A 20,996-nucleotide genomic window follows, 5' to 3' on the forward strand; every position below is an offset into this window, starting at 1 on the left:
TATTCAGCTGACCTTGTCTCCACCGCCACCCTGTTGCCTGCCCAACCCACGCCACCCCTTCGGTCCCAGTCAGAAGAAGATATTGCCTTGCTGCCAATTTCAACTATCCTCCCACCATGCTGGCAACCATCCAAGGCCACACCCGCCATAGTTCAGCTGTATGATGCATCACTTTGCCTCGCGCTGGGCACGAGTGTGGCAATGGTGGCTATCTCCGGGCTGGTCCAGGTGATGGGGACGAGATCCAGACTGTTCCGGACAATCCCTTCCAGCCTCCAAGATCCCCAAGCCTCATTTCCTGAGAAAACAGCTCCGCAGCCCTCAACAACAGCACAAGCAAGGTCTTCAAGATTGCACACCAGCACAATTTGCATCAACATCAACATCCATTATCTATGGCCTGGGTTATTCTACGTGCCCTCAATTCCACTTGTTGATACCTTGCAGATCTGCAAGTCCAAGCCTCACCACTCCTTTCCCACCCTGACAGCCATGTCCTCCTACTCCGTTGGCTCACCCACCAAATACTCCACCCTGAAACTTCTCCCTTCCAAAGCCCTACTCTGCTCGCTTCTTGATAAAGCCACTCCAATCGCCTCCCAACCATGCTCCTTATTCCATGATGTAATCGCCCGGAAAACCATTAACCCGCACTCATACTCTGCCATCACCGGACATTGCAACTTGGACTCGTCCGTCATCCACTCCTCCGGTAGGCCGGGAGGAGGTAGTCGTACTCCCAGGCGGGGAAGCTGAGCTGGACGGACTTCTGGTCATTGTAGATGAAGTCTCTGAGCCCGGGGATCCCGAGCTCTTCGCGGAATTATTGGCCGCACAAGGTGTTATTGAGGGCGTGAGGGAGAGACTCCGGTGATTACGGTATCATCAAACATGCCCAGGAGAAGGGCGCAGACGGATAGCCAGTCGGCTCGCCGCTGGTGATCAAGTACTTCATCAAACAACAAATCCTCGCAGACTGTTGGGAGCGCCACAAACTACTTGGTCCGGTCCTGGTCAAGATTCACGTCCTGGACCCTCCTGGACCATCTCAGGAGAGTCAACTATCACACATCAATCATATACATAGACACACAGTACATGGTGTGACAATAAAGACTGGATGTCACACAATCTTCAAGAGGCTGGGTTAGGTTTGAAGGATAATCAACCGGTTACTCTCAAGGTTTGACTATCATACTTTAGGTTTTTCTCTTCTCATGTATCGCTAGTCAACCTTGTGTTTCACTGTTCCATTCTTCCTTCTTCTCTACACAACTCATCATATCGTGTCATCCCTAATAACTTGTTCAGGTATTAGTTTATTTGCTTTTGCTTGCTCATCAGAGTTTCATCTCTCCTCATCGCTCACCCACTGTCATCTGGTTTCTCATAGGTTCAGTTCTATTTCTTATTCTCTTTATCTCTTGTTACTTGACATGCAACACACAACTCATCATATCGTGTCATCCCTAATACCTCGTTCAGGTATTAGTTTATTCGCTTTTGCTTGCTCATTGGAGTTTCATCTCTCCTCATCGCTCACCTGCTGTCATCTGGTTTCTCATAGGTATTAGTTTATTTGGTTTTGCTTGCTCATCGGAGTTTCATCTCTCCTCATCGCTCACCCGCTGTCATCTGGTTTCTCATACATGGAAGCTAGAAAATCCAAAGGCAACCTCTTTCAGCTTTGCGCAAAGGAGGACGTGAGCGGAGGCACTCTGTTCCTCACCAACAAACCGGACACCCAAACATCTGTGGGATCTTGGAATATTTCGAGGGCTCGGACTGCTATTGTCTGGTCATGCTCCGATTTGGAGACAACAAAGATCTATTCAAACACATCGAGCTGGCCCCCAATGGCCTGCTGACCGCCAAGGGGCGCAGGATCTTTGGCCATATTTTCAACGGTGTTGCCTTCTTGCACGAACGGAACATCGTCCATCGGGATCTAAGACAAGAATGTCATCCTCAACCGGGATGGTATTGCCCAACTGGTTGATTTTAGACGGGCTGTTTACGTCAGAGAGGGCAGCGAGTTTGAGACGTTTATGGGTACATTAGAGTGAGCATCAATTTCCAGGTTTTTTTAGCAGGCGCACCTTCTTGATAATTGCTGACAATTGATAATTACTTCTCTTGGATATAAAGGCTTTGCAGCCCCAAATCTTCAAAGGTGTCCCACACGGCGGAAAAGAGATTGATATATGGGTATTGGGGCCGATTTTATTTCTGCTGATTGCCAGAGATTGTCCGTTGTGGAACCCCAACAAAGCCACGCACAATTTATTTGTGACCATCATTGCTCCCCTCCACCAAAGCGTCTCCACTACATACCTCAACTGGGCCAGTCCACTCAACCACCTGCTCAACTGATAGCACACTGACATACAATTTGCCTTCATATCAGTCGCCACACAGCTATTCTTAGGGTTTACAGTCCTTTCATCAGCTCTCCTCATGCTCTTCCTCCAGTCCCCACCCTTCACATTGTTGATCTGGATCCAACCTTTGTTGTTTGAGATCTGCCTCAGCTGTTATTTTTTCGAGTGATGTGATGATGATGCTGCTGCTTCTCATGCTTTGGGTGTAAGATTGATAGAAGTTTAGCCAATTGTTTCAACCTTGGAGCTGGACTGTGATTTAGGATTATTCTCCAATGTGCTTCTGGGGAGGTGCAGAATGACGGTTGAAATTAGTTTGCTTATAATTAGATAGGATATAGTTGTGCACCATGTTCCACTGTACAAGTCTTTGGGCTGTAATTATTCTGTTGTGGTGGGAAAATTGAAAAAATGCAGTTTTTTGAGTGTTTTTGGGGGGCTAGGACATTGGTAGCTAAGTTTCATTGCTGCTCTTTTTGTAATTTCATTTCAAATTTCCACACAGAAGGTATCAATCAAGGATGTATCATAGTCTTTATCAACAATATCAATGAAGGTTTTCAGCAAAAAAAATCCTCTAACCTATACAACTTATATCCCAAAATAGCAATTGGTTTGTCTTCAAGTCCATGGTTGTGTTTTTTAACCACTTCATTTCAGTCAATAAATCTGACAATCTGCACACTTGTAGCAATTCAAATATGTAGGGAGAGAGAAATAGAAATAGAGGGATAAAAACAGACACTTTTTAATTGTATTAAACTCTGAAAAAAGGACACATTCCTGTTGGGTGAACTGCATGAAATTGAAGAAAAAAAGGACATGGTGATTGGCAAGTGGATCCTAACATTGAAATACATTGTTGGTGTGTGTGCGTTTGTTTATGGGTGGGTTTGCTGTTAATCATAGACTCTATTCAACAAATGAGGGCTTAGTGCTCCAGTTTCAGTGCTTTAAGCCTTGCAACGGTGGGCCAGCTACGCTAACCGTAGCGTTAGCGTGGCGTAGCGTAGCGGAATTCCGCTAAATTTTAGCGTAGCGTTAGCGGAATTGCGCCTTCTCTGCGCTAACGCTACGCGCAAAGGGTGCGCAGCTAATCTAGCTGTTAGCGTAGCGTTAGCGCAGATGCGCGCAATTGCGCTAACGCTACACACGCAGGGCGCAAAAGAGCGCGCGCTACGGTGCACCACAGTGCTTTTAGCTGAAAAAAAGGCCTTTTTTCCGCTAAAAGCGCTGTAGCGCAGCGTAGCGTAGCGTAGTGACTGTCGCGGCGCGCTAACACTAACAAACAATTGGCGCACTGTTAGCGCCGCTGAAACGTAGCGCAGCTTTGCGGCGCTAACAGCGCGCTAACGCTACTCAAAATGGGCGGGCGCTTTTTGCCGCTACGCTAACGCTAAGTGGCCCTGTAGCGTAGTGTAGCGTAGCGGCCCACCGTTGAGCCTTGGGAGCAGATGTGCTGAAGGGCATTCCCCTTTAAATTTGTCAAACAGGTTCTGAAAACAGATCAAAATCATAAAATTTGGTAAACAAATTTACACTGGTGACATGGAAAACATTGATTGAGTAGTTGCAAATAGTAGAGTCACAGCGGTCACTTATCCCACAGGGTGATACAGTTGGGGGACATAAAGGGTAACTGCAGGGGGAAGGGGACAAACGGCTGGCCAAAGGAGCTTGTGCTGTGTGAGTGGCAATGTGAGACCTCTGCCAAATCGTGAGTGTGGGTGTGAAATGGTGGGATGGGCACTGGACAGGGGTTAATGTTTTCACAGTGGGATGGTTCATGGTGGAGACTACTGGAAAAGGGGGGGGGGGCAATCCAAGTTCCAACACCAAGCAATGTGCTTACAGGGGGCGGGGGGTTACACCCTGCAGCGGCGTAGCCGCTTTGGCCTCTAGCAACGGTGAAACAAATACAATACATGTATCTGTATCTGCCTGTATTTGTATCTGTTTTGCACCCAATACTATTTATTTGTATTGTATTCCAAGACCAATACTATACAAATGTATTCAAACTTTGTTATCTTGTTGCGAATACAGCCCAATACAAGATAGTGTATTTTTATGTTTTTCAATAGTTTTTCTGTATACAGTCCACAGTGGCAAAAAACAAGAAAATCAAGTTTTAATAATTTATTGATACAATACTATGGTATTGTATCTTCAGGCAGATACAATACATTTGTATTTACAATTTTGTATTTTTCAACAGATACAATACACAAGAATCTGAAGATACTGTATTGTATAGTATCTGTTTCACCGTTGCCTCTAGTTGTATTCAAAAATCTTCTATGTCTAACTGGGATTGAATGAGAGGATGGGTAGTTGTTCTGGTATCACTGTAGTGGTGTGTGTTAAATAGCCACTGTGAACACTGATGAGGAAGGTGAATTTGACCTTCTGCCAATCAAACATGGAGATTTGGACCCTAGCCAGCCTCTCAGAGATTCCCCCGTCTCACCGAGAGGAAGTGAAGTATGAGGACCCCAAGGGGTTGGTGGAAACTGGCCTGCAGGAAGGTTCCGTCGCTGGGCAGTCCGTGGAAACTGACTCAGTCTCCAATCTCATGTTGCTCAAGTAATGGAAAAGGAACACGCCTGGCCAAAACAAATTGGTTGCTGGTAGCTGGGACTCACATATCACTTGGTCTCCAATCTTGGTGAGGAAAAGGTCTAACTTAACAAAGGCTCACCCTACCTGTGGAGTGGTAAAACACTTTTGCATTGCGCCAAACAGACCTGTGGGACAGTGTCCCCCCTCCAATAGAGGGACTTAGTTAAGTTAGGGAAAAGGTCAATCCAGAGGGCACCTGGATTATACCACAGGGATGATTTTCAAGTAATGTTGGAATCAAAATTCATATCCCGGGGCGCTGAGGTTAATAGTCAAGGGATGTTAAATAGGGACAAAGTAATCAAACATGTATCAGCGGAAATGAACCATATTTCAAATTATGCTTAATGAAAAATGATAGCTTGCCTAAAGTTGGATCATACATACCTTTGACTGGGCTGCTAAATTTATGGACCTCATTCTTGGACAAATTTTTAATACAAAAGCTGTGTTTTGTGTGAAGCCCCACCACTTGTGCTGTGGGCTCCACAAGAAAATTCACTTCAAAAGCACATAAACAACCCAGAGTATCAGGATACCCAAATCCCAGTATACATAACTCAGTAGAGAAAACCAAATTCATCTCATCTACTGAGCTAGCTAAGATCCTTTCTTCCTTTTCACTCTTATTATCTTCTCATTTGATTGTGTTATCATGAAATGTTGCATAAAAGTGAAAGGGATACTGTAATTATCCCTTGAATAGACCTTCAACATCAACATTTGAGTGAAATATTCATCTATCAGCAAATCAAATCAGTCAACCAATTAGAGATCGCCAAGTGGACCCGGGTACCCGCGGTGTTTTTCGTGATATTCAGACACCCGCACCCGTACACGGCACCCGCGGGCGGGTACCGGCGGTACTTTTTAAAGAGGCTCGAATATATAAATAGAGAGAGTAATCGTAGATTGCATAAAGAAAACCATAATGTGCTAGAAATACAAGGTATTTATAGTATACATTATGTAAGAGACAATGACAAGGAAGAGTGTGAGAAACTGTGACTGCTCGTCGAGACATGCCGTGAGTGTTACTCATGACGCGCATGTAGTGAGACGTAATCCAAGGTTACGTAACAAGCTACAACACCCCCCCACTCGACTAGCTCGCCCCTTGTACAACCAGTTGTTGATTTTCGTGAACTGAAGGGCTAAGGTTTTTTGTGAAGATATCGGCAAACTGGTCTTTTGTCAACACCCAAGTTACGGAAATTTTTCCTTCGGAGAAGGCTTGGTTGGTAATATAGAACTCCCGGTCGGTGTGTTGTACACGTTTGTTGGAGGTGTCATTGGAGCTGATTTTTACTGTGGCCTGATTATCACATTTGATGTCTCCAACAAACCAAGTACCGTACATGTCAAAGAGTAAATTACGTATCCATAGAATTTGTTTTGTACAATGCCCAAGCGCCATATATTCTGCATGCGCCGTTGAGGAGGCTACAGTCGCTATCCGCTTAGAGAACCAAGCAACAGGACAACCGTGGTGAAGGATGATGAGGCCATAGGTAGACCTGGAGAACTCACCCCCCCAATTCGCATCTACATAACCAAGAAGTGGTGGCCGATCCGTCTTCGGTCGCAAGAGAAGTGGTCAATTCCTCGTAGCCGCAATGTAATTGATCAGGGTTTTTAGACAGTTCCAATGTGTACCCAAAGGACACTTGGAAAACCGAGCCAGGAAGTTAACCGCAAAGCAAATATCAGGTCTTGTTCCAACCGCTATATAACTAAGGATACCAACGATAGAAAGGTATTGAGAGGGAAGAGTACCGAGTACGTCTGTATTGGTTAGAGGAAGATTGCCACACGGAAGCGGGGTCTTACTGTGCGTAACGCCGTCCCAATGATCCGTTAACAACTTATTGATAAGTTTGGGTTGGCTCAATGCAAAACCGGAACCGCTCCTGGTAATCAAGAGTCCAACAATATCAGTTAATGAACATTCCCACTTGATCCGAATGTTCGCAGACAAATCTTTCTCCAATTGTTGAAGGATTCCTTCTTTCGGCGCGGTGACTATCCCGTCATCGACATGAATCCAAATCGCGCCTCCTTTCCCGAATCCCTCAACAATATACATACTTGAGTCGTATTTGGAAGCAGTATATCCTAGTTCAGCCAACGTCCCTGCTAGATGACGCCACCAACATCTTGCAGCCTGCTTGGTCCCGTAGAGGGCTTTCTTCAAATGACAAGCATAGCCCGGTGGAGTCGATAAGCCTTTGGGAGCAATCACCCAAAGATCCTCGTCTATGGGTGAGTTGAGATATGCCGCCACGAAGTCAAATGAATGAACGGGCCAGTTATTTAACGCCGCCATGGTTAAGAGTAGGCGCATGGAGACAAAGGTAGCAGTAGGTGCGAAGGTCTCACCATACTGTAGGCCGGCAATTTGAGAGTAACCACGCGCCACAAAACGAGCTTTATATCGGTCCACGGATCCGTCCGCCTTCAACTTCTTGGTGAACACCCATTTGGCTGTCATTACTTTCGTCCCTTCCGGCACCTTCTCTACTGCCCAGACGCCTAAGTCTGCCAAATTCTCTATCTCCTCCTTAATAGCCATCATCCAATGGTCTTTGTCGGGACTCCTTGCCACCTGTTTGTAAGTGTTTGGCACGTCAGCTGCATGTATCTCGGGAACAGACAACAATATCAAGTCCACCATTGCATCTTGTTCGGCCGCCATTGCTTCGTCACGGAAATCACCAAGCTTCAAATCCGACATATCGGCTAGAGAGAACTGGGGTAGAGCTATGTCTTTGGATAAGGGATGGTGGCGGAAGGTGGCTATTGCAGAATTCACGAAGGAGTTCGAAGAAGGGATGTAAAAACACCAACCCTTGGAATCTGGAAGGATAGAAACCACGAAGCCTGGGATCGCCCGTTCGTCAAGTTTCTTCCGTTTCTCCGCAGATACGTGGACATACGCCTGATCCCCGAAGACCCGAGCGGTATCCAGAGATGGTTTAAGCCCAAAAAATTTCTTGAAAGGAGTGATGTCCCCGCTCCTGCTGTTTGGAATCCAATTAAGTAAGAAACACGCCCACACGAAAGCAAAGGCCCAGAAGGTTTTATCCAGTGCGCTACCTAAGAGAAGGGTCCTACCCATATCCTGCAGAGTTCTGTTAAAACGTTCAATAGTCCCGTTTTGATAGTGATGATACACGATCGCCCGCTCAACTCGGATCCCTTTTTCCCGCAAAAATTTAGCCAACACCAGGCTATTGAACTCACCCCCATTGTCCGATCTCAGAGCTTTGAGAGGTTTACCGGAGTGCAACTCAAGACGCCGAATGGTATTGATAAGAAAAGAAGTGGCCTCAGATTTTTGAGAAAGAATTTTTATCTCATTATATCCAGAGCCAATATCCCTGATGGTTAGAATGTATTTGCCTCCACCTCAAAAGGACCAATAAGATCCACGTTCCATAGATCCATGGGCAGGAAGGTCCGTTGGGTGGATGCAAGGGTGTTCTTATGGACACTTTTGGAAACCATACACGTGGGGCAATGAATCTGTCCTGGAGGCAGGACGGACGGCAAACCCAGCCCAGCTTTTAATTTAATCATTCTCCTGATGACCCAAAGAGAAACGTGACCAAGCTGTACATGGATTAGCAAGAGGCGCTTCTCATCCGCCGTCAGGCCAGGATCCACCGGGGCACGTTTGATTACATCCGGAATGGTGTAACCAAATGGATTATCTTCCTCTACCTGGCTAGCACGAGCGACGACCACATGGGAGGAAAAAGGAGAGGGAGTAACGACAGAAGGGAGGCCAGAAAGTACAGGAACAATGGGGCCATGACGATGGGAGGGAGAAAAGACAGTAGCGGTAGGAAAAGGAGAAACAGAGGGGATAGATTGTTTGGGGAAAGGAAATAGCCATTTCCGGTTGCGCGGGTTGAGAACGCACTTGGTCCAGAAAAGTCCAGAAGAGAAAACAGAAAACGAGTCGTCCCGACAATCGTAAGAGAAGGTGAAACCGGCGATCCAAAGGGCCGCTGGTGAGATGAGTGTGTTGCTCGCGTTGGGACAGTACAGAACGCCGTCAAGCCTGATGGGAGTTGAACTGGGACCACAAAAATGCAGGGTGCCCACTGCAGTGATGAATTGGGAACTTCCATTAGTGGCAACTTTCAGGGGGATCGGTTTAGTTAACAATCTAAATTGATGGAGCGCTGACTTATCACCTGTCAAATGATGGGTTGCTCCGGTATCAAAAAGGGCCTCCGGAGAAGGAAACTCAAACTCCACATTTCTCACCTCCGGAGACGGCGCTGCCTGGTCCTCATACTCCATTGGCTCACCAGGAGGGGTCTCACCTTCTGGTTTGGGTTCAGCACGTCTGGCCACCGGTCGCAAAGGGCCGCGATTTGGAGGAGGCCGGTAGTTGTCCGCTGGTCGTAAACCTGGCTGTGAGCCTGAGTTGGCCGGAGTTGGTCCGGAAGGTCTGCCGGGAGCGGGTTGACGGTAGTTGACAGGAGGAGTGATGATGGGATAATGCGCCTGGAATCGAGTCGGGTCGCTGTGTAAGATTGAGAAGTCTGATCTTGTATTGCAAACACTTGATAAAACCAGTAGTAGTAATAACTTGAACAAAAAAACAAGAATAAGAATCAATGATGAAAAAATCAAAAAATCAAAAACAGACAGACGATAAGATGATGGTACACTTGAGACAGAAACTCTAGATCTCCCCCTGGGTACCTTGCGTGATATCGATGTGAAGTATACTGATTGAGTCTTGATTGTTCGGCTTGAGTTGATAGTTTGATCCTTGGGTCTTGAGTGTTGTTCCAGCTTCGAAAATTGTTGGTCCTGCCCGCGAGTTGTCCCAGCGCACTCAGTCCAGAGAACTCCTTTCTAGAATGTCATGGAAGTTGATGCAACTGTGTAATGCATGTGACATTTCAATCCAACACTCCCCCTAAATGTTACACGCATGCACCATCTTCAGTTGTTGCAGAGCTGCGTCAATTTTCTTTGGTCCCAGTGATTTAGTAAGAATATCTGCTGCCATTTCGGTAGTTGCAACTTGCTTGACAATCAGACGCTTCTTCTTGACATGATCACGAGCATACTGATATCGAACCTCTATATGTTTTGAGTTAGGATTTAGTTGAACTTCTTGACTGATTCTATTTGCCCCCGAATTGTCATTAAAGATGACCGGAGCATTGATTGAAATTCCCAATTCAATAATCAAGTTTGAAAGCCACCGTAATTGCTTGGCACATACATTTATCGCGATGAATTCTGCTTCTGTAGTTGACTGAGCGACAACAGATTGTTTCTTTGTAAGCCAGCATACCGGATTGCCAAGAAATTGAATAAAATAGCCTGAAATTGATTTCCGAGAGGGTATAATGTTAGCATAATCGGCGTCTGCCCAACCAACAAGATGTGTGTTATTCTCGGTTGAGGGCTTTGTCCTGCGTATGTGCAGACCAAGAGTTGTTGTCCCCTTGAGATAGCGCAGCAGATGCTTGACAAGAAACCAGTGAGTCCGAGTGGGTTCGGATGCAAACCGCGCTAGCTGATTGACAGTAAACTGAATGTCCGGTCAAGTATGTAAAGCAAGATGATTCAAGCTTCCAACTACACGTTGCATAATGGTAACATCAAACGGACTATCTGGCTTGTTCAGTAATTCATGGATGTTCGGCGGAGCTGGAGTTCGGACCAACTTAGCATTCTTCATTCCGAAATCTTCAATAAGTTGCTCGATAACATTTGTGTGATGAAGGATTAGCTCTCCGTTATCAAGCCACTTAAGCGTGTATCCAAGATGTTGTGTTGGTCGATTTGTGATCTTCAGTTTATATGTTTTCTGGAGATTTGTAAGAAACACTTCCACGAGTGCATTAGTCTCGCCAACCAGTAGGCCATCATCTACATGCATATGTAGAAACAGTGTCTTTGATTTGTTCGCAAAGACCGCATCATCAGCATTCAGAGGATACATGCCAATAGAGTCAAGGGTTTTTACCAGATGGGCCTTCCAGCATCGCGGAGCCTGTTTGGTCCCGTATAGCGACTTGTTGAGTTTCCATACCCAACTCTCCTTGCCCGGCTCCTCAAATCCTTTGACTTGACGAACATACACCGGAGCATCGATTTGACCATAGAGGAAAGCGGTTTCGACATCGAACTGGCAAACACACATATTTTTATTGATTGCCAATGACAAGAGGATTTTTAAAGACTCGTTCCGACCTACAGACGCATATGTCTCCCAGTAATGTTTTTGATATTCTTGATGGTTTCCGAAAGTTACCCAACGTGCCTTGTGTTTGTAAACCTCATTGTACTCGTTTCGCTTACGAGACAAAAGCCACATCCCGCCAATAATCTTCTCATCTGGAGGCGGTGGAACAAGATGGCCAGTGGAGTGAAACTTGAGCGAAGCGAATTCCTTCCCCATGGCTTCCTCCCATACAGGTCGTTCGACTTCGTCCGCCAGTGCCTTGTCGACGGAAACTTCATCTACCAGAGCTATAAAGTGTACCCGCTCGTCTTCTTCATGTTCATTTCCTTCTTCTTCGTCACCCTCGTTTTCAGACCGTCTCGATGAGGGCAAGATGTTGTCTTTTGAGATTGCACTACTGATATCCTTGGGCGCTTTGTCATTTGGACCTTTCACCACATGCTCCCAGTTAGGTTTACGCGGTTTAGCTGGTAGACTAATGAGATTCTTGAGTGACAAGGTGACAGATGATTTGTCGGTGTGAGTTGCAGTCCTGCGCGAGGAAGAGGATGTCGACTGAGCTTCGGAAATCTGATTTCTCACTTCGGGAAATGCACCCGGAGCGTGAGGTGTACTTGTTTGCGGAGTGTTGATCGTGCGTTGACCTGAACTTTCCCCAGTGCGATTGTTTGGAGTCGCCGGAAAGTGACGCTGTGGAAGCGGTATCACCTCTCGCTGAGCTTCTGTTGTATCTTCCTGAGTGGGTTTGTCATGATATGATGGCAGCGATGGAAGCTCCACCCATTCGGACGTATTGTATGACTCATCAACAGATACAGGAAGATTCTCGGAGGATTTCTTCATTGAGAATAAGTCAGCTGTGTTCGGAGGAGCAACCTGAGTATAATCTCGACTGAGGATGATGCGTCCCGTAGATCGATCGAGGAATCTCATGGCGTCAGACAGAGGTTCAAAACCAAGACAAGTCATCCTTTCTCCAGCGGGTTTGATCTTCGAATCTTGTTTGCGATGAACGAACGTGATTGCACCAGACGGTATCATATGAAGTAGATTTCGCTGAGGTTCAATCGTTGCTTGAGCCGTTAGTAATTTCTCGGTTGGAGTGAGCCATTCGAGTGCCTTATGAGGTGAATTATTTATTAAGACTGTGGAATACAGAGCAGCTTCATGCCAATAGCATAACGGCACGTTGGATTGAGCAAGTAAGCAACGGATTTTCACCAGCAAGGTCTGATTGAAACGTTCAGCGATTCCATTTGTTTGTGGCGAGTATGGAGCACCCCTCTCTAGGGACATGCCAAGAGACTGGACCTTCGACAGAAACGCGGATGAACTGAACTCTGAGCCATGGTCACTGTGAAGGTAGGCCGGGTAGCGATCGACTTTATTCCTAATCTCTTCAAAGTAGCTGAGTAATTTAGCCTCTACCTCAGTCTTAGATTTGACCACATAGATCCGAACAAATCTACTCCAATCATCCACGATGCCAACGACATATCTATGACCAAATTTAGCTGGCGTGTTGATTTCCATCGTATCGAAATGTAATTTCTGGAAAGGTAAGGTGGCAGATGGAATATGATTAACGTGTGGGGTCTGTTTAAGTTTCACAGAGCGACATACATCGCAGCGTCTGTGAGAATCCAAAATTTCAGGAGAAGTTTGAACTCCGAGCTTGTCCAAGGTAATTTTCAGGTATTGATCAGATGGATGACCCAGCAGTACATGCCAATCAATTCGAGACTGAACTGGAAGATATTTGACAGCGTTGATCGATTCGGGTTCACCATTACCAAGATATAATCGGCCGCGACGTTTAAACGATTTGACTATCACATTCCCTCGTTTGAGCAAGAATACACCTTGTTTGTGATGCACTCGCAATCCATGATCCTCAGCTTGTGAACAGGAGAGAACGTTTACACTAGCTCCAGGTACGAATAATACCGGCGAGATATGCATGTCTCCCAGTTTGAGCGTGCCGGAATGAGTAGCATAGAGCGGTGAGGAAAATGTTGTGATTTTCTTGTGCGGAATTTCTTTGATGTCGGTCAACATGGTGATGTTGCAAACAGCCGAACCAGTAGCACCCGTATCGAAAATAAGCTCAGTGTCTTTAACTGCGCCAGAACTCATGATACTTTCGGGCTCAAGGTTTATGTGAAACCACGAGTCGGAGGCATCGGTATGATGGTGAGAAACCGAATTTTGAGAGAAAGACGACGTCGAGGGTTGTTGATCATCGACCACACGCACTGAGTGATTTGCTGAGTGATTTGCGGACAAAGAGGATGAACTGATCGCACGTTCGATATTAGCAAGTCGTTGTTCAAGAGTCTGGGCTGGATTTGTGTGAAAAGTAGGCGCAACACCCCGATATCCTCCACGTCCTCGACTAAATGTGCCTCGACCACGAGTTGATCCACTTGAACCACGTCCTTTCCCTTTAGCGCCTGACATGTGGACTGATTCTTTTTCTCCTCCACGACGTATATGTTCAATACCAATTCGATCAGTGACTGATTGTAGATTGAAAGGCTTGACGTCGTACAGAGTTTGTACCAGAGCTGCAAGTGCTTCGTCGTTCTTGATACTTCGGAGGAAAAAAGCTGCCGCAAGCCCAGTTGAAATGTCCATGAAGGTTTTGTCGGTTGTCAGTACAGTTAGTTCGGTGTAAAGTGATTTGAACTTCGAGATATGCGCTTGTAGGGATGATTGTGGCTCAAATTCCAGGGAGAGTAGTTTGAAAAGCTTTTCACAAATAACCACAACGGAGTCCTTTCCACATGCGGTGGCTAGAGCATTCCAGGCATCGAGAAATTTTTCGTGAGCCTGAATTTCATGATGAAGCTCATCGGAAACAACGCTGAGTAGTAATGAAATTGCTCCTGCGTTCCGTTTTTTGTAGTTTTTTGGTAAGGGTTTCTGCTCGTAGTACGTCCTATCAAATAGGTCTTCGTCACCGCGTCCAATCATGTAATTGTCCATATGATATCGCCATGCCCAATAGTTTGTTCGGGTTAATTTTTTGATACGAATTCTGGTTGAGGATACGGCTTCGTCGGAACTCGATTGAGACATGATGCGGAAATCGTCGTGTCTGCTGCTGTCGTTATTCTATCTCTGGCGGTTGTGCAATTTCAGTCTCTCGCTACCATGTAAGATTGAGAAGTCTGATCTTGTATTGCAAACACTTGATAAAACCAGTAGTAGTAATAACTTGAACAAAAAAACAAGTATAAGAATCAATGATGAAAAAAACAAAAAATCAAAAACAGACAGACGATAAGATGATGGTACACTTGAGACAGAAACTCTAGATCTCCCCCTGGGTACCTTGCGTGATATCGATGTGAAGTACTGATTGAGTCTTGATTGTTCGGCTTGAGTTGATAGTTTGATCCTTGGGTCTTGAGTGTTGTTCCAGCTTCGAAAATTGTTGGTCCTGCCCGCGAGTTGTCCCAGCGCACTCAGTCCAGAGAACTCCTTTCTAGAATGTCATGGAAGTTGATGCAACTGTGTAATGCATGTGACATTTCAATCCAACACGCTGTTCACTGGAGCTGGATGATTTGGCCTGTTTGTATGTCTGGGTCGTTCAGGGCAATCGGCCACCACGTGGGAGGTGGAATTGCAGCGATAGCAGGACCGTGTTCTTTGGTCAGAACGTCGATCAGGTCTTGCAGCCATCCCGTAGACATTCCCAGGATGACTCTCAATGGAGGGAGTCCTTTGCAAACCGGCGGCCATACCCGTCGGGGCCGATCCACGGAGTCGGTCCCGTTCTCGCACATTGAGTCGAGTTTGACTTGCCAATAGGAGGTCAACAACTCGATCGAAGCGAGGGGTGGCATTGTTGTTCCAGTTTAACTCCATATCCATCCTCTGATCAAACTCATTACAAAGGTCAGTACCGTGAGGAATAGAGGATTGGAGAATGAGACCTAAGATGGCATCGCGGGATAAGGGAATTCCAGAAGCAATAAGATCGTCGAACCGAGTCCGGCATAAGGAAGATACTTCGCTGGCATTGGTTTCAGAGCTAATGGTGATGAAGTTGAGATCGTTCCATCAAGACAGCTGAGTGGCCCGGTTGATGGTCCCAAAACGTCCCCTAATGGCCCGCATCATGGTGTCACTGCGGTCGAAATCGTACAGGTCGGTCCGAATTGAGGCATCCACCAAACCAAGTAAGATGCCACGCGCAACACGCTTGAAAGGATGACCACGCCAATCGTTGATAAAAAACTGTTTGTCTCTGAGAACTGAGAACGCAGTCTCGGTCAGCTCACGTAACCACACTCGAAAATTGCCCCCATCCGGTCGAAGGGCAGTTGTTGCAAATCGAGCGATCCCGTCTCGGATGAGCGCCTGCTCCGTGCAAAGATCCAACGGGGCCAATTGAGCGGGATGAGCGATTGGTTCTGGAGGAGGAAGTTCTGGACGAGGGGGAAGTTCTTGTCGAGGGAGATCAAATCGATGGTCTTCAATTGGCAGACCATGACCTCGGAAAGTAGTGTCGTCCTTGTCATCTGAGTTCAGGTGGGAAGCCGCTGCACGTCTAGCGTTGGAGCGAGTGTGATGAGCAGGAGGGGAGCGTTGAACGGACATGGTGTTGGTTTTGAAGTGAAAAAATTGGTGGGTGGGAGGAGGTCGAAAAGTTTTCCAGAAAAAAAATGTGACAATGGTGAAACAGAGGTTTGAGAGGGTGGCAAAAAAAATGGGTTCACAAAAGAATTGGTAAGAGTTGTAAAAGGTGGTGAAAGCGGATGAGGAAAGAAAGAGTGGTGGGCGAAAAGGTGGAGTATATAAGAATAAAAGGAAGAGGCAAAACGAGACAAAGGAAGAAAGGTAACTAGAAAGACTTTGGGGTAGAAAACGGAGAGATAATGTTGTTGATGTTGGGGTTCGGCGGGTAAACACGGAAAATTCCGACGCGGATAGGATAAGACAGACTACCACACAGGCACAGACCACACAGGTTTCAGGAAAACAACGAGAACAACGATTCACATGCACCAGCCACACAGGCTCAGATTTACCAGCCACACAGGCACGGGAAGATACACCCGGAAACACACAGTACTGCCACACAGGCACGGGAAGATACACCCGGAAGATTTTCTAAGGTAAAGAATAGAGTTTATATCGAACCTAGTAACTAGCAAAGAAGGCTCATAACCTCAAGAGGCTCGAATATGTAAATAGAGAGAGTAATTGTAGATTGCATAAAGAAAACCATAATGTGCTAGAAATACAAGGTATTTATAGTATACATTATGTAAGAGACAATGACAAGGAAGAGTGTGAGAAACTGTGACTGCTCGTCGAGACATGTCGTGAGTGTTACTCATGACGCGCATGTAGTGAGACGTAATCCAAGGTTACGTAACAAGCTACAACACTTTTTGCGGGTACCGCGGGTACTTGTGCTTTTTTTTATCCAACACCCTCACTCAATGACAGCTACAGACTGTTCATCGGGAGTTATGGTTCCTCTCAATGACCGGGCTCTGTCCCAGTCACCGGGAGGGTTGTTTCCTCTTGATGACCGGGACAGATCCTGGTCATCGGGAGGAAACAACCCTCTCGATGACCGGGATAGACCCCGCTCATCGAGAGGCTTGTTTCCTCTTGATGACCGGGGTCTGTCCCAGTCATCGAGAGGAAACAACCCTCTCGATGAGCGGGTTCTATCCCGGTCATTGAGAGGGTTGTTTCCTCACGATGACCGGGTCCTGTCCCGCTCATCGAGAGTGTTGTTTTCTCTCGATGACCGGGTTCTGTCCCGGTCATCGAGAGGGTTGTTTCCTCTCGATAACCCGGATCTGTCCCGGTCATCGAGAGGGCTGATTCCCCTTGATGACCAGGATCTGTCCCGGTCATCTCGAGGAATCAACCCCCTCGGTGACCGTAACAGCGGGTACCCGGGTACCTGGAAGACCCGCCTGCCGCGGGTATTTTTGGCGGGTATCCGGGTACCTGGTGCTTTTTTGCCCGAAATCTCGCACCCGGACCCGTACACGGCACCCGCGCGCGGGTACCCGACGCCATGTGGCGGGTACCCGCCCACGGGTCCCGTGTACCCGCGCGCGGGTCCACTTGGCGATCTCTAAAACCAATCAACCATTTCTTTTTGTCTCATTCTTATTTCTCATCATTTTCAAATTTTCTTGTTTCTCAGTGTTACTACTGGTTTGTAAGAGTGTTCAATCATATCAATCTTATTCTCTTACAGATTTTCCCTTCTCTCCTGATCATGTAGAGTAGAGAAAACAGCTGAATCCAACCAAACAACAACAATGGGAAGTTACATTTCTGATCACAGAAAGTAACAATAAAGTCACTTATTTTGTACCATTACTTTTACTGTTATCAGTAACTGGGTGCAACATTTCCTTTTTCATTTTTTCTTGTACAAAATGAACACCAGTGGACTCAGCAGCCGGATTAACATCAAGAAAGAGAAGCCCTGATAATGGTGGACTGGAAATCAAAAACCCTTGAATAATTTAGTTCATCTCTCTGGCCATAGTTTTTCTATTGCTTTTTTGTTTGTTTGGCTGCAAGATGGGCTCAAAAATTCTGAAGATCAAAGTTGAAGAAAGAATTGGGTCAGGCTTTAGGCACACCAACAATTTACTACATGCACGCCAAAAAAGGTGTGAGCCTCCAACCACTCCAATATGTTTTGAGTGGGATGGGGTTCACTCCAAAACCAGGTCTTTTTTGGAGTGCACATCACTTCACTCCATGCTGGTTTGGAGTGAACACCTGGACACTCCTGTACCCTTGTGCAGGGCCGGCCTCCGCCGGCCATTGAGCAAAAGCACTCCACTGGAAGGCCGGTCTGCACCGGCCATTGGGGAGAGTACATACACATACAAGCCCCTTGATGACAGGTCAGGCTGGTCATTGAGAGGAGTCAACCCTCTCAATGACAGGGACCAACTGGTCGTCAAGAGGACTCAACCCTCTTGATGACCGGGACCAACTGGTCATTGAGAGCACAACAGCCCTCTCAATGAACCGGACCAACCATTCATCAAGAGCACACAGCCCTCTTGATGACAGGGGCCAAATGGTCATTGAGAGGACAAAAGCCTTGTCGATGAACGGGATCAACCGGTCATTGAGGGGACACAACCCTCTCATGGACCGCTTTGTCCGGCAGGTAGCTTCCTGTTGTAGGGTCACTGGTCATCAAGAGGGCTGTTGTCCTCTCAATGACCAGTTGGTCCCGGAAATAGAGAGGGCTGTGTCCTCACAATAACTTGTTGATTCCAGTTATTGAGAGGGCTGTGTGCTCTTGATTACTGTTTGGTCCCGGTAATCAGGAGGGTTGAGTCCCCTTGATGACCAACCTGAACTGTCATCAAGGGGCTTGTAAATATGTTTATGTACTCTCCTCAATGGCCGGCGCAGACCGGCCATCCAGGGGAGTACTTTTGCTTGATGGCCGGCCTCCTCCAGCCCTGGAAAATGGTACAGGAGTGTTCAGGTGTTCACTCCAAACCAGCATGGAGTGCAGTGATGTGCACTCCAAAAAAGACCTGGTTTTGGAGTGAACCCCATCCCACTCCAAAAATATTGGAGTGGTTGGAGGCTCACACCTTTTTTGGCGTGTGCGTAGTAAATTGTTGGCGTGCCTAGAGCCCAACCCAAAATAATTACCAAGAAATGGGGAGCTGAAACTTTAAAATCAAATAATTGACAGTAGAGGTGTTCAAATTTGACTTGCATGAAATCATAACACTAATATAGAATAATGAAATTTCAAGCTGTGAAAAAGATGCACCACCCAAACTCTCAGATTAGAGTAATGATTCTGTAAATTTACCACTCAAAGACTATACTGAATGCTGAGAGCATGCCATAGGACACTTGAAAAAAAGCTGGAAATGTAGTTTCAAGGGGAAGATTAAAACTTGGATATTCCATTTTCTGGTGAATCTAAAGATATTTCAAATTGAGATCAGGAAAAAATATGAAAATCTGATCAAGTGATTAGAAATTTAATGAGAAAGGTCTACACCCAAAAACTAAGAAGCCAAAATTTGAATGTCATGGGGAGGAGGGCTTTTCAAAAGCCATATTTTTCTCATAGTAATCAATCCAATATTTTACAGGTGCTCCTGTTAGTCCTACAGATGCCTTTTCAACCCATTTTGACATTTCATCATCATTTGAAATTTCATTCAAAATTAATTCTGCAAATGCGGGTTTCTTTGTGACAGCCGTTTCCTCATTCTCATAGATGGTGAAGCCTACTCTCATGAATTCTAATTGCTTTTTGAGGAGTTCTTTGTCAAAATCTTGTGGCTTGATTGCATCAAAAAGCTCTGGGTGGAAATTTTCAAGAGCATCTACCATGAAATAAATCACTAAAAATTCATTCACTTGATGTTCTTTGAGAGAAATTTCTGAAGGGTTCTGAAAAAAATGATATGCATTTCTAATTGTGTGAATTGCTTGATGGCTGCTCATTTTGTTTTTGAACCTCTTGCCCATTGATTTCTGTATGGAGATCAAGAAGTTAGGTGATTTTTGAAAGGTATAGGTGATGATCTTAGGACCAGATGCACTAAGTTGATCAGCCATTTCAAGAAAGTTATTTTCAAAAAATGGACTGATAGCTGTCAAAAACTCTTTGGTTTGCTTTTGTGGGTAACTGTATCTGTATTTCACAAATCCATAAAAACTTTTGAGGGAAGTATGGACTACACGCTTCTGGTCTTTAGTTGAAAGTTCTGCATGAGAAGAAATTTTTAGTAAGTCAGTAAGTGTGATCCAGCATCCATGAAATTAAATTAAGGTTAGATCTGTGGTGGATATAATTACCTTTGATGGGCCTGTGAAAATCTTCTAGCCTCTTGTACTTGGTTAGACAATCTGTTGTAGGGATAACAGCTGAACTAACATGTTGATCAAGTGTGAACCAATATGGGTAGTAGTGAAGGTTCCATTCAAATGTTTCTACAAGATTATTTGGCTCAAAAAGTGTAACACCAACAAGATCAGATGGTATTAAGTCATATTTGATCATGTAATTTCCTAACAGAAGCAAGAAGCTAAGAGATTGGAACTTGAACTTGTCTCTTAAAGTATTTTCCAATGCATCTCTGTGTAGACTTTCTTGTAAGTTTTTCCAGGTAAGATGATCAATATTGAACTGACTTTCCTCTGGAGTCCATTTTGATGACTTCTTCATGACTTCCTTCAATTGGCAAATTCTGTTGTGAATGTATTTGTAAATTATTTCCAAATTTCCCACAACATTCAAGGTTTATTTGTCAGCACCGCAGGAGCTAACTGCTTCAATAAGACTTCCCTGCAAGCAGTTGTCAGAAAAAGTTTGTCCAATGCGTTCCGCCAACCAGGACCAGAAGATTGCAGAAATTCTCTGACAATATGTTTTCAAATAAAATTTGGAAGAGGATGTCTGAGAATTTAGTCCATGGAGTTCAGGGGTATATACTGTCAGCAGATAGTGGAATTTTCTGTGAATATTGTTCCATTTCTTCAATTTTGGCTGCTTAATACCAACCAGTATACATAAGCCTTCATGTTTATCCAGAAGGAAACAAAATTTTATTTCTCACCTGGATTTATCAACAATGCATGTTTACTGTCTTGGAAGCTTTTTTGATCAGAGTACTCTTCCTTTCCATGTTCTCTTGGGAAATTAACCACAGGATCACTGTGCAAACTTGAGGAAACTTCAACCTGGCCGGTTACTGAGTCTTTATCAGTAAAGGGGTAATTCAAATGTC

At 45.5% G+C, this 20,996-nt stretch overlaps 1 protein-coding gene across 1 annotated transcript; it reads left to right on the forward strand.

Annotated features, from left to right (window-relative positions):
• Positions 1–201: 201 nt before the first annotated feature.
• PtA15_17A181 (uncharacterized protein) lies at positions 202–1,999 on the forward strand (the record flags this gene model as incomplete). Its single annotated transcript, XM_053164270.1, has 4 exons — positions 202–712; positions 783–853; positions 921–1,056; positions 1,686–1,999. The coding sequence occupies 4 exons, from the start codon at positions 202–204 to the stop codon at positions 1,997–1,999; spliced, it is 1,032 nt and encodes a 343-aa protein (XP_053028254.1).
• Between the last annotated feature and the right edge of the window lie 18,997 nt (positions 2,000–20,996).

Source organism: Puccinia triticina, chromosome 17A (genome assembly GCF_026914185.1).
Source record: "Puccinia triticina chromosome 17A, complete sequence".
NCBI classification, from domain to species: Eukaryota; Fungi; Basidiomycota; class Pucciniomycetes; order Pucciniales; family Pucciniaceae; genus Puccinia; species Puccinia triticina.